The sequence below is a fragment of the Lucilia sericata genome, unplaced genomic scaffold (assembly GCF_015586225.1).
Source record: "Lucilia sericata isolate MDLA Ls3-8-SP2 unplaced genomic scaffold, ASM1558622v1 Contig000041F_arrow, whole genome shotgun sequence".
Classification (NCBI taxonomy): Eukaryota; Metazoa; Arthropoda; class Insecta; order Diptera; family Calliphoridae; genus Lucilia; species Lucilia sericata.
Window position 1 is genome coordinate 278,460 of NW_023994079.1, and position 15,118 is coordinate 293,577.

General features: G+C 28.2%; 1 protein-coding gene across 1 annotated transcript in view; it reads left to right on the forward strand.

Annotated features, from left to right (window-relative positions):
• The first annotated feature begins 9,262 nt into the window (after positions 1 to 9,262).
• LOC119613913 (zinc finger BED domain-containing protein 4-like) overlaps positions 9,263 to 15,118 on the forward strand; it is an 82,779-nt gene continuing 76,923 nt past the window's right edge. The window contains exons 1-2 of the mRNA XM_037969989.1: positions 9,263 to 9,521; positions 9,648 to 10,486. Coding sequence (XP_037825917.1) covers positions 9,286 to 9,521; positions 9,648 to 10,486 — 1,075 coding nt within the window. The 5' untranslated portion in view covers positions 9,263 to 9,285. The remainder of the gene's footprint in view (positions 9,522 to 9,647; positions 10,487 to 15,118) is intronic.

Genomic DNA, 15,118 nt, shown 5'->3' on the forward strand with positions numbered 1-15,118 from the left:
TTTAAAAAACTTTTTTTGAGAAATTATACTGAAATCAGCATTTTCAATCACTGGTAGGGAACTAAGGACACTTTCAAATGATTTGTTTTATTTTTTCCATGTGCAGTAGATTTAAAGAACTGTTCAGTTTAAATTACGTCACACCGTACTTTGAATTGAAGTGCCCCTGGTGTAAAAAGGCAAAAGTCTTCGGGGCATTTTATTAATTTCAAAAATACGTACCATTAACCGTATAAAATTTCAAGCGTTTTTTGCTGTTTGAAAAAGTACATGCAATTGAAAACTCTGAAACGATTATGAGAAATTCTGCATAAAATAATGAAAAATATGGGCTCATTGATTTCAAATTCCTTTAAAAAGAACAAAATTACGTTTTTTTTCTGCCCTAGGAAAATATGAAGAATCATTGAATATTGACAGAGAAAACAAAACTACTTTTAATTTGACAAACAATTTTGTGCTGTTCATTAAAGAGTAAAACCACAGTTTTTTCGTCTTTGTTTCTCAAAAATACATCCATTTATAAAAAAGTATGTTTAAAAATATTATTTTTATTCATTGGCTTTTATGCATCCACACTAAAGTTTTGGATGGATTTAGACGCCACTTATTAAATCCGAAGAAATAAAGGTTTAAAGATCAAATATCGTTAGATATAGAAAAAAGTTAACCAAATAATTTTACTTATTAAAATATCCACATCTTCCACTAATTAAAAAATTTCGGAATTTGGAAAATGTGTGCTGAAATTATTCAAAATCATTATTTAATTTGAACAGCTCGGAATAAATACGGTGCTACATACGTGCAGAATTTTTGGTGGATAATTTTCTAAAAGTATAAGAAGATATTGAAAGATGAATTCAACTATATTTTATATGAACAATGCTTTATATGCATCGTTTCAGAGGTATACCTATATAAGATTTGCAAAAGTGCTGTCTTTCAGGACACTTTAATGAACAGTCAAATACATATCATAGTTTTCTAGATTTGAGCTGCATGGCAACCGAATTTATATCAAGATAATTTTTTATGGTTTTTTTTTTTAACTTATTGCAGATTTTTATTGTTATCTCGATTTAACAATAAATTTAAATTTTATATTTTTGTATGAAAAATATATGTGAAGACGGATGTTTATTTTTTCTCGAATTGAGAGTTATTTAAAGTAAATTTTTGAAGAGTTATATAAATTTTAAGGGGAGATATAAATGATTTTCTAGATGGATTTGTAGATTTAAATTTAAAATTCGAATTTTTGTGAAAAATGTAATATGAATATATTATTTACCCTATTTTAGGAGCGGTTTTTGTTCAGTACTGCATACAAAAGTGACATCGTAGACATTCATTCAAGATCTAATATAGTTATAGTTTTTTTGTTCAGTACTGCATACAAAAGTGGCATCGTAGACATTCATTTAAGATATAATATAGTTTATAGTTTTCTCGATCGTAGGAAACTACATCCGATTCTCTTTTAAAATTTTTATTTTCTGAGGATATACAGCAAATTAAAGGTTTTGAAATATAAATAGTTTACCGGTGGAAAATATAAGTGATGGGAGTAATATATACAGATCTACAACAATATAACTTTGATAAAAATTTCCGATTCTGTTTTAAAATAGTTTATTTTGAGTATATGCAGCGGATTACAGGTTTTGAAATAAGAATAGTTTTCGCGTGGAAAATATAAGTGATGGGTATACGAATAAATTAAATTGATTACAGATTTTTATTTTACCTAATCGTAAAGTAAGTTAAGGACCTACAAACATTTTAGAGTTTTCAAATAAAAATAAATTTTTGATTAAAATTTTAACTACCTAAATGATAATTCTCATATACTATAAGATGTATATATCATGAGCATTATAAATGTAACAAAAAATGGACGGAAAAAGGTTATTGCATTTCATTAAGAATTTTTTATATTTAGCCTGGAAATTTGGTGTTCAAAAAGTGAACATAAAAATGTGCGTAGCATCCAATCAATACCATATAGAGTTTTTTTAACTTCTGAGGTTAGACCTATTAAATACCAAATTTTATGTAAATAAGTTTATTAGTTATGTAGTGAAAGAGTAAAAAAAAGTCTCATATATATTTACTATTATATATTATAGGTTTTGAAGATGTAATGTGCCGTATTGTTCATTCCACAACATTCATTATAACAGATTTCATGAAAATCGGATCAGTAGTTTTTTGTATGTATGCCTGAACATAAATTTGGTTTAATAATTGTTTTACAAAAAGTTGGTGTAAAAAGGGGCGTGGCGTCCGATCCAGATCCTGAGACCGGTATACCAAATTTCATGTAAATCGGTTCGTCAAATCATGATTTTATATAGCCTATTGTTGCACTTTAGAATAGAACTATTAGTGCTCTAAATTTCATGAAAATCGCAGTTTGTCCGTGAAAGCGTAACAAACAGACTTTCTCTTATAGGATAAGATATAGGTAAGGACAGTTTTATAAAAATTGGGCGTAGAAAGGGCGTGGCATCGAATCAAGTTCTTATATAGCCTATAGTTCTTTCCAAGCTTATACCTATAGGTATACAAAATTTCAAGTTAATTGGGATAGGAAGTTTTGCATATTGTGATTGCGAAATTGGTGTAATAATAGTTTTACAAAAAGGAGCGTGGCATCCGATCAGGATCTTATATAGCCTATTGTTCCTCTTGGGGTTAGACCTATTAGCGGTCCAAATTTCATGTAAATCGGTTCAGTAGTTTTGTCGTGAAAGCGTAAAAAACAAACACACAAACAAACAGTCTGTTTTATATATATATATATGATTAGTGCACTACCCCCATCTCTGATTCAAATCAAGCTTTTAAAAGTCCATTAAGTCATGTTTACCCGTCTGTGCGGCTGGCTGTCCAGGTATAATGTACAGGTCGCAATTTTTCTCATAATTAAACGAGATGTTTTATGTGAAAAATGCAAAAGACTACTAATAGTGAAAACACTATAAGCAAACTTATGTGAAGGAATAAAGAAAATGTAGGGTACCTTTTTTGAGATATCCTTGACTAAAGGACGTTGTTTGATATCATCATCCTTACGTTAAAACAGAAATATTTTAAATAAAATATGTTCAAACTGCAAGACATAAGTTTTAATTAGGAACTAAAATGATAAATATTTTAGAAAATATTCGATGTCAAATTTAATGCTTGTTGAAAAAAATCTTAAAAAATTTTAACTTTGAACCTTGATAAAATCTAAACCGTAATGAATTTGTAAATTTTGGAGAACTTTAAACTTCGTATTGATACAAAGAATGTGTGTACCAAGTTTTATCAAAAATCGGAAAGGGTAAGGTACAAAACCTGTTCGAAAATTTTTTAATGCCCCTCAAAATAAGTACAGGGTGTCTGCTAGGAAGGTATACTACGTTGTTTTGCCGCCATTTTGGTAAACATTAGTCTTGACGGTTCATATTTGGTAGTCGAAAGAAGACACGTGGCAAATTTATTATGGAGAAATATTCGATAAACCAACGTGTTTTAATCCTTAAAATATTTCATCAAAACAATCATCGATTACTGTGACGATGAAATTTTGGAAGAAACAACATACCAACCAAACGCACTATTTATCGTGTGGTTAATGATTTCGAAGAAAAGGTGTCTGGAGGTCTTCTTTCTGTGGAGATATCTAAAAAGAAAGGTTTATGCAAACAAACCTGAAACTATTGAGCAACTTAAACAAAATATTCGTGCTGAAAAGTTTTATAGGATCTTAAATGTATCTATCAAATTCCATAAGAATCGGTCTATATTATATCCAAGCGTCCATAAATAACTTAACTTAAAATCATGTATAGCAATGAAATTCTTCATAAGTCCATAGTTTACCTCTATATAAATCTCTTTCAGAAAATAAATTTATTCTCAATTAATTATTAAAACATTTTAGCATTATGATACATTCGAAAAAATGATTTGTTTTAAAACATCCTTCTTAGAGCTGATCCAAACCATTAAAATCGTATTCCGAAAATAAAACCGATACACGATATAAAATTTAAGCATATATCTAATTAATGAGCAAATCTTGGTAAAACGTATTGTGTTGGTGCGTATGTAAGATTCGGCATTCACGAACTTTTACCTGTTTTTATATGTTCATTTTTATTTTATTGTATATTTTTAATTTTAATGATTTTTTTTCAAAAAAATGTTTTAGCATGTAGTCACTACATTGTAGTAACACCAAATTCTTAACAAAACAACGCTCTTTTAGCTTATTTTTTCAAATATTTGTTACAATTATTGCATAATAATATTTAAAATAATTTATAGTGTAAATTATAAAGTACAATAAACATATGCAAAAAGTTTTCGTGAGAATTTCTTAAAATTTCACATCTCAAAACTAAATTTTTGCAGTTCTCTAGATAAATTAAACTTTAAAGTTCTTTAATTAAAAATGCACTTTTAATGCTAAAAATTTCTAGCAAAAGACGAAAAAGTGCTAAAAAGCATCTAGTACTTTTTTCTAAGAAATAAGTGCAGCCGACGAAAAAAAAGTGCTAGAATTGCACTTTAAATGCCGTTATGGCAACACTGAACAAGAGCGTAAATAATAAAAACATTTCATTTAGTTGCTTGGCAGCATTCAACAAAGTAGGTTGATGTCGCTTTGTTTTACAAATTCAAAGACAATTTTTAAAAACAAACACACAACTTGCAAAAACAACGTACACTTCAAATATTTTTGTGAAATGCGTAACAATAAAAGTAAATAAGATCGTACTTCTTGATTACTTTTTTGTACATTTTCAATCGAAATGTTATACTATGTGAAGAAATTATCATTATTATGTTCATTGATTGATTTTTCAAATGAACTATATAAAACAGAAATCCTTTTTATTTTTTCAATTACAAACCATTTCAGATCCTACTTCCTTTTAAAATAGAAGAGAGGTATATAAGTCTACTTTCCTTTTATTACTTTTTATCGGTGCTTAACTGATAATTTTGAGCCTAGAAACTAAAAATCAAGAACGTAGATTGAAAAAAATCTGTATGAGAGACTATTTTGGTTGGTTTGGTTGTTCAATTGGTACTTTTTTCAATTTTCGATATAATTGAACCTATAGATTCTATAGGTATAGACTTAAATAAAAGTAGTGAATAATTTTGAACTAGTACTAATTATTAGTTATACATAGTTAAAAACTAGCTGCGTGTACCCGGTGTTGCCCGGGTTTCTTCAAAAAGTAAAGAGAATATTTTTCTATCTGTAATGACTTTTTTTGAAATTTATACCAAAATTTATCTTATAACGATAAAATAGTTATTTTATTTTTCTGGCTTTTTTTAATCCTAAAAGTCAGTTTCTGGACCAAAAATTCCTTAAAATTTTAGAAATTGAAAATGAGCTTAAATTAGGAAATTTGTAGAAAAATTTAAAAAACTTTTTTTGAGAAATTATACTGAAATCAGCATTTTCAATCACTGGTAGGGAACTAAGGACACTTTCAAATGATTTGTTTTATTTTTTCCATGTGCAGTAGATTTAAAGAACTGTTCAGTTTAAATTACGTCACACCGTACTTTGAATTGAAGTGCCCCTGGTGTAAAAAGGCAAAAGTCTTCGGGGCATTTTAATTATTTCAAAAATACGTACCATTAACCGTATAAAATTTCAAGCGTTTTTTGCTGTTTGAAAAAGTACATGCAATTGAAAACTCTGAAACGATTATGAGAAATTCTGCATAAAATAATGAAAAATATGGGCTCATTGATTTCAAATTTCTTTAAAAAGAACAAAATTACGTTTTTTTTCTGCCCTAGGAAAATATGAAGAATCATTGAATATTGACAGAGAAAACAAAACTACTTTTAATTTGACAAACAATTTTGTGCTGTTCATTAAAGAGTAAAACCACAGTTTTTTCGTCTTTGTTTCTCAAAAATACATCCATTTATAAAAAAGTATGTTTAAAAATATTATTTTTATTCATTGGCTTTTATGCATCCACACTAAAGTTTTGGATGGATTTAGACGCCACTTATTAAATCCGAAGAAATAAAGGTTTAAAGATCAAATATCGTTAGATATAGAAAAAAGTTAACCAAATAATTTTACTTATTAAAATATCCACATCTTCCACTAATTAAAAAATTTCGGAATTTGGAAAATGTGTGCTGAAATTATTCAAAATCATTATTTAATTTGAACAGCTCGGAATAAATACGGTGCTACATACGTGCAGAATTTTTGGTGGATAATTTTCTAAAAGTATAAGAAGATATTGAAAGATGAATTCAACTATATTTTATATGAACAATGCTTTATATGCATCGTTTCAGAGGTATACCTATATAAGATTTGCAAAAGTGCTGTCTTTCAGGACACTTTAATGAACAGTCAAATACATATCATAGTTTTCTAGATTTGAGCTGCATGGCAACCGAATTTATATCAAGATAATTTTTTATGGTTTTTTTTTTTAACCTATTGCAGATTTTTATTGTTATCTCGATTTAACAATAAATTTAAATTTTATATTTTTGTATGAAAAATATATGTGAAGACGGATGTTTATTTTTTCTCGAATTGAGAGTTATTTAAAGTAAATTTTTGAAGAGTTATATAAATTTTAAGGGGAGATATAAATGATTTTCTAGATGGATTTGTAGATTTAAATTTGAAATTCGAATTTTTGTGAAAAATGTAATATGAATATATTATTTACCCTATTTTAGGAGCGGTTTTTGTTCAGTACTGTATACAAAAGTGACATCGTAGACATTCATTCAAGATCTAATATAGTTATAGTTTTTTTGTTCAGTACTGCATACAAAAGTGGCATCGTAGACATTCATTTAAGATATAATATAGTTTATAGTTTTCTCGATCGTAGGAAACTACATCCGATTCTCTTTTAAAATTTTTATTTTCTGAGGATATACAGCAAATTAAAGGTTTTGAAATATAAATAGTTTACCGGTGGAAAATATAAGTGATGGGAGTAATATATACAGATCTACAACAATATAACTTTGATAAAAATTTCCGATTCTGTTTTAAAATAGTTTATTTTGAGTATATGCAGCGGATTACAGGTTTTGAAATAAGAATAGTTTTCGCGTGGAAAATATAAGTGATGGGTATACGAATAAATTAAATTGATTACAGATTTTTATTTTACCTAATCGTAAAGTAAGTTAAGGACCTACAAACATTTTAGAGTTTTCAAATAAAAATAAATTTTTGATTAAAATTTTAACTACCTAAATGATAATTCTCATATACTATAAGATGTATATATCATGAGCATTATAAATGTAACAAAAAATGGACGGAAAAAGGTTATTGCATTTCATTAAGAATTTTTTATATTTAGCCTGGAAATTTGGTGTTCAAAAAGTGAACATAAAAATGTGCGTAGCATCCAATCAATACCATATAGAGTTTTTTTAACTTCTGAGGTTAGACCTATTAAATACCAAATTTTATGTAAATAAGTTTATTAGTTATGTAGTGAAAGAGTAAAAAAAAGTCTCATATATATTTACTATTATATATTATAGGTTTTGAAGATGTAATGTGTCGTATTGTTCATTCCACAACATTCATTATAACAGATTTCATGAAAATCGGATCAGTAGTTTTTTGTATGTATGCCTGAACATAAATTTGGTTTAATAATTGTTTTACAAAAAGTTGGTGTAAAAAGGGGCGTGGCGTCCGATCCAGATCCTGAGACCGGTATACCAAATTTCATGTAAATCGGTTCGTCAAATCATGATTTTATATAGCCTATTGTTGCACTTTAGAATAGAACTATTAGTGCTCTAAATTTCATGAAAATCGCAGTTTGTCCGTGAAAGCGTAACAAACAGACTTTCTCTTATAGGATAAGATATAGGTAAGGACAGTTTTATAAAAATTGGGCGTAGAAAGGGCGTGGCATCGAATCAAGTTCTTATATAGCCTATAGTTCTTTCCAAGCTTATACCTATAGGTATACAAAATTTCAAGTTAATTGGGTTAGGAAGTTTTGCATATTGTGATTGCGAAATTGGTGTAATAATAGTTTTACAAAAAGGAGCGTGACATCCGATCAGGATCTTATATAGCCTATTGTTCCTCTTGGGGTTAGACCTATTAGCGGTCCAAATTTCATGTAAATCGGTTCAGTAGTTTTGTCGTGAAAGCGTAAAAAACAAACACACAAACAAACAGTCTGTTTTATATATATATATATATATATATATATATATATATATATATATATATATATATATATATATATATATATATATAATATATATATATATATATTAGGGATGTAACGAATGCTCGCATTCGCATATGCGAATGCGAATAATTCGCTTCATTTTTTACATTCGCATTTGCTTTCGCATTCGCTAAAATTAAGCGAATAATTTAACGATTCATTAAAAAAAAAATAAAAAAAAATCTGGCAACATTTTTTTTGCGAAAATAAATTAAAAGAAACGTCAAAAACAAGTAAACATCAAATACGTTTTTTTTACGGTTAATGTTTGCTGTTTATTGAAAAGCGTGAAAAGTATTTAAAATGAAGCCAAAATCAAGCAGTGTTTGGAAATATTTTACAATTTTAGGAAAAGAAAAAGCCAAATGTACAATTTGTGAAAAAATATTATCCCGTAAGGGTCGGTGCACAAGTGGCTTGATTATTCATTTAAAACACAAACACAATGAGGAGTACAAAAAAATGGAAGAAACCAAATGTGAAAAAAGAGCCTTAACATCAATGCCAACAACTTCTCTGCAAGCCGCAAAAAGACAATTAACAATAAATGAATCTTTAAGGGGTAAAGTTATGTGGGACGTGTGCAACCCGAGATCAAAGGAAATAGATAAATTAATTGGAGAGATGGTTGCTTTGCAAGATCTTCCGTTTAATTTTGTAGAAGGAATCGGTTTCAGGCGTTTAATGGAGTCAGTATTACCCCGCTATGTTTTGAGGGGACGGCAATACTTTACGGAATACGTTTGTGAAACAATGTATGCAGAAATCATTTAACAAACTTTCTTTTACCACTGACATTTGGTCGGAACCCAGTGCTGGGGTTTCTCTTTTAAGTTTGACAGCACATGGTATATCATTGGAGTTCCAAAGAGTAAATATTGTACTCAGGTGTGAAAGCATCGAAGGCAGTCATACTGGCGTTGTTATAAAATCAACTATACTTTCAATAATAAATGAATGGCAAATTTCTGATAAAGTACACTGCGTTGTCCATGATAAAGGGTCTAATATGATTAGAGCAATGAATCTTACTAACTTTTTGCACATAAACTGTTCCGTACATCAGCTTCAACTTTGTATTAAAAATGCTTTAAACTTAAAAGAAATTCAAGGGCTTATTGCGACTAACAGGAAACTAGTCTCACATTTCAATCACTCACTTTTGGCAAAGGAAAAGCTGAGTAATATACAAAAAAACAAGCTGAACCAAAAACCTCTTGGTGTAATACAGGATTGTCCAACCAGGTAAATGTGTCATAAGTTACCGACAATAAACGGCTTCGATTTAAAAGTTTTTTTGTGTTAAAAATTGGAGCCGTTTAGAGTCGTTAAGGAGTCCCCATAAAATAAATCAAATTTATGTTTTTGTAGATGGAATAGTACATATTATATGATGGAAAGATTATTGAAAATTAAAGACTCAATAATATTGTATCTTAACAACTACGAGCAACTTTCCATAACTCTCGATGATTGGAAAATAATGGAAAAATGTGTAAACATCTTAAAACCTTTTGAGGAGGTTACTCGAGAACTTAGCAGTTCAACTATTTCGATTTCGTCGGTTATACCATTAATACACATTCTCACATCTAAATTAAATAAAGAAAAATCATTGGAAAGCGGTCCACCTTATGTAGCCAAAATAATTGAAACGCTTATGTATGAGCTGAATTTCAGATTTTCTGATTTAAGACAAACACCAATATTTTCAATATCAACATATTTGGATCCAAGATACAAACTAAAGTTTTTTGGCGAGGATGATAAAAATAAGATTCGCTCTGAACTTGTAAAATTAATACATCAAAATTATTCCGATGTTGAAGTGTGCAATTCTTCAACAAAAATAACAGAGAAAACTACTTTAATAGCTAATGACAACGACGCAGGTCCCCATAACGCTTCATCACAAATACAAGCTGATATAGAAATGTTTTTAAATGAAGACAGCAGTGATATTGAATACGAAGTGGATGAAATATTAACAGTTTCTGAAATAAACGAGATATTAAAAGAATATGATAAGGAACGAAAAGTTCACATTTCCCAAGACCCACTACTATGGTGGAAAAAAAACTGTTTAAAATATAAAATTTTAGTTCCGGTAGTACGTCAGTTTCTATCCACTCCCCCCGGAAGTGTTCCTAGTGAACAATTATTTAGTGGAGCTGGATTAATATATGATACTCGACGCTTCAATCTTAAAAGTGACAAAGCAGCAAAACTTTTATTTATAAAATATAATTTGGCTCAATTAAATTTTGAATATTAAAGGGTTTGTTTTAAATAATAGTATATTTATCATTAAACAGTTTAGTTGCTGATATAATTTTTTAAATCTAAATAAAATATTAACACCCTTATTCATAAACAACATTTTATTTTATAAAAGGTTTATAAAACAAAATTTTGATTTATAAACTGTTTATAAAATATTTTTTATGAATAAGGCCTTTAGTATACTTGGAATAAGCAGCAAATCAGTAATGAAACATGAATTATCTAGTCGTATTACTAGTAAGTGGAAATTAATTAATTTCAATTAAAATAACTTATGTTTTTAACTAAAATATTTTAAATTTTTTTTGTATTTTATTAACGATTTTTTGTGTAAATTTAGTTTGTAATATTAAATTCAAATAAAAACAAACATAACTTTTTTGCAAAATTTGAATTAAAAATTTCTCTTAGGTAATAATTTCGGTATATATTCGCATTCGCTTTCGCATTCGCTTTCGCATTCGCTTTCGCATTCGCAAAATTTTAAAATTACTATTCGCTTTCGCATTCGCATTCGCTAAACTAGCATTCGTAACATCCCTAATATATATATATATATATATATATATATATATATATATATATATATATATATATATATATATATATATATATGATTAGTGCACTACCCCCATCTCTGATTCAAATCAAGCTTTTAAAAGTCCATTAAGTCATGTTTACCCGTCTGTGCGGCTGGCTGTCCAGGTATAATGTACAGGTCGCAATTTTTCTCATAATTAAACGAGATGTTTTATGTGAAAAATGCAAAAGACTACTAATAGTGAAAACACTATAAGCAAACTTATGTGAAGGAATAAAGAAAATGTAAGGTACCTTTTTTGAGATATCCTTGACTAAAGGACGTTGTTTGATATCATCATCCTTACGTTAAAACAGAAATATTTTAAATAAAATATGTTCAAACTGCAAGACATAAGTTTTAATTAGGAACTAAAATGATAAATATTTTAGAAAATATTCGATGTCAAATTTAATGCTTGTTGAAAAAAATCTTAAAAAATTTTAACTTTGAACCTTGATAAAATCTAAACCGTAATGAATTTGTAAATTTTGGAGAACTTTAAACTTCGTATTGATACAAAGAATGTGTGTACCAAGTTTTATCAAAAATCGGAAAGGGTAAGGTACAAAACCTGTTCGAAAATTTTTTAATGCCCCTCAAAATAAGTACAGGGTGTCTGCCAGGAAGGTATACTACGTTGTTTTGCCGCCATTTTGGTAAACATTAGTCTTGACGGTTCATATTTGGTAGTCGAAAGAAGACACGTGGCAAATTTATTATGGAGAAATATTCGATAAACCAACGTGTTTTAATCCTTAAAATATTTCATCAAAACAATCATCGATTACTGTGACGATGAAATTTTGGAAGAAACAACATACCAACCAAACGCACTATTTATCGTGTGGTTAATGATTTCGAAGAAAAGGTGTCTGGAGGTCTTCTTTCTGTGGAGATATCTAAAAAGAAAGGTTTATGCAAACAAACCTGAAACTATTGAGCAACTTAAACAAAATATTCGTGCTGAAAAGTTTTATAGGATCTTAAATGTATCTATCAAATTCCATAAGAATCGGTCTATATTATATCCAAGCGTCCATAAATAACTTAACTTAAAATCATGTATAGCAATGAAATTCTTCATAAGTCCATAGTTTACCTCTATATAAATCTCTTTCAGAAAATAAATTTATTCTCAATTAATTATTAAAACATTTTAGCATTATGATACATTCGAAAAAATGATTTGTTTTAAAACATCCTTCTTAGAGCTGATCCAAACCATTAAAATCGTATTCCGAAAATAAAACCGATACACGATATAAAATTTAAGCATATATCTAATTAATGAGCAAATCTTGGTAAAACGTATTGTGTTGGTGCGTATGTAAGATTCGGCATTCACGAACTTTTACCTGTTTTTATATGTTCATTTTTATTTTATTGTATATTTTTAATTTTAATGATTTTTTTTCAAAAAAATGTTTTAGCATGTAGTCACTACATTGTAGTAACACCAAATTCTTAACAAAACAACGCTCTTTTAGCTTATTTTTTCAAATATTTGTTACAATTATTGCATAATAATATTTAAAATAATTTATAGTGTAAATTATAAAGTACAATAAACATATGCAAAAAGTTTTCGTGAGAATTTCTTAAAATTTCACATCTCAAAACTAAATTTTTGCAGTTCTCTAGATAAATTAAACTTTAAAGTTCTTTAATTAAAAATGCACTTTTAATGCTAAAAATTTCTAGCAAAAGACGAAAAAGTGCTAAAAAGCATCTAGTACTTTTTTCTAAGAAATAAGTGCAGCCGACGAAAAAAAAGTGCTAGAATTGCACTTTAAATGCCGTTATGGCAACACTGAACAAGAGCGTAAATAATAAAAACATTTCATTTAGTTGCTTGGCAGCATTCAACAAAGTAGGTTGATGTCGCTTTGTTTTACAAATTCAAAGACAATTTTTAAAAACAAACACACAACTTGCAAAAACAACGTACACTCCAAATATTTTTGTGAAATGCGTAACAATAAAAGTAAATAAGATCGTACTTCTTGATTACTTTTTTGTACATTTTCAATCGAAATGTTATACTATGTGAAGAAATTATCATTATTATGTTCATTGATTGCATTTTATTTGTAAAAGTTTCCATTTTACTGTAATGAAATTTAATCTTTGAAATTGAAAATAGCCAAACCTTTTTTTCAGTGCAATATCTTTGAAAAAACGTCACTTATGCGTGTGTAGTGGTGCTTTTTACAAATTTTTCCGATCGTAACATGTCATATATCAATATTTATGGCTTGACTGTAGCTATATTTCACTCTTAGATATTTTTTTTATTACACGTCATATTCTATGCGCGACTTCTGATATCTCGGATCCTTCTCCAAAATCTAAAATTGTGGCTATACTGGAATAAATTACATTGAATTATATGAACTATTATTTTATAGATATTTAAAAATGTTCAACTATTTATCAACCGTTCTCACAACAAACAATTAATTTGCCAGGAAAAACAGTGGAAAGGATTTTTTTTCAAATGAACTATATAAAACAGAAATCCTTTTTATTTTTTCAATTACAAACCATTTCAGATCCTACTTCCTTTTAAAATAGAAGAGAGTTAACTATGTATATCCTGCAGCAATATAGTGGTTTAGCTATGTCCGTCCGACTGTCCGCCCATGTAAATCTTGTAATCAAACTACAAGTCGCAATTTTCCAGATAATTTGATGAAAATAGTCTCAAATATTTAATTTTACCAAAGGACGAAGTTGTTTGAAAATGGATTAAATCGGAGCTCTTAATGTTGGCTTGTCGTTATTTCCGTCTTAAACACTACCATTATGATGAGATTCTGCATATCTAACTCCTATATGAACATAAATCCCTCCACCAAATTTTGATAGGATCGGTCTATAATAGATTCTAGCTCCCATATATAGGATCTTTCAGAAAATCAGTTTTTCATCAATAAATTGCTTAAAAAGTAATGGACAAATTTCAATATACAGTGGTGGAAAAAATAATAGAAACGACTTTATTTTGTGGTGAAAACTAAAAAACTAAAACTAAAAAACTACCCGTTAGAATTTGATGATTTGTATCTTAAATAAAAGGTATATAAGTCTACTTTCCTATGATATATGGAGTTTCTAAGTTTTTTTGCTCCATCGTATTATATTAGTATTTAAAAAATTTGCCATCCCAGCTAAAAATGATCATATATGTTCATATATGAAGCTCCATATATGTTCGGATCCGAAATTTGGCGATATATGAACATATATGACCATATATGTTCATACATATTCATATATATTCATATATTTCCCCTTTCCCCATATATTTTTCCATATAAAAATATACAAATATTTTTACATTAATGCATATGTACATATGTATGTATAATTTATTGTTTTAAAATGATTTTTACGCACTCTCTAAATATATTCATGATATTATAATAATAAAAATACACAAAATTGAAAACGTTAAAGTATAAAATAAAAAATCTAAGGGCCATTATTACAACTTGCCTTTAATGTTCGTAATAATAAAAGGTAACTTTAATTAAAGTGAGGAATAAAGTGAACTTTAAATATTTTCATTATTACAATATAATTTTTTATTATACTTTTAGCCGTTAATAATATTTTTCATACGAAAAATGACATTGAATTTATTTTTCATTCATATTTTAAAAAAACATTCCTAAAGCTTACGTTAAAAGTTAAAGGTAAGGTGATCTTCCCGTTAGCTTATCGGACACTTTTAGCTAAAGTTGACTTGTAATAACGAAAAACACATTATCTGTACGATAACTTCCTAACTTTAGTTATTGGCAATTTATAATAATGGGCCTAAATATTTCTTAAACTACTTACATATTACTTATTAATTATAAACTTTCGGCTTTAAATTCGCTGATTTTATAGGTCGCATCTCATGTTGTCCTCAAGGAATTCATCCGACGGTTATTGTCCATCAGGTACACCATCTGAAAATAAACAATAT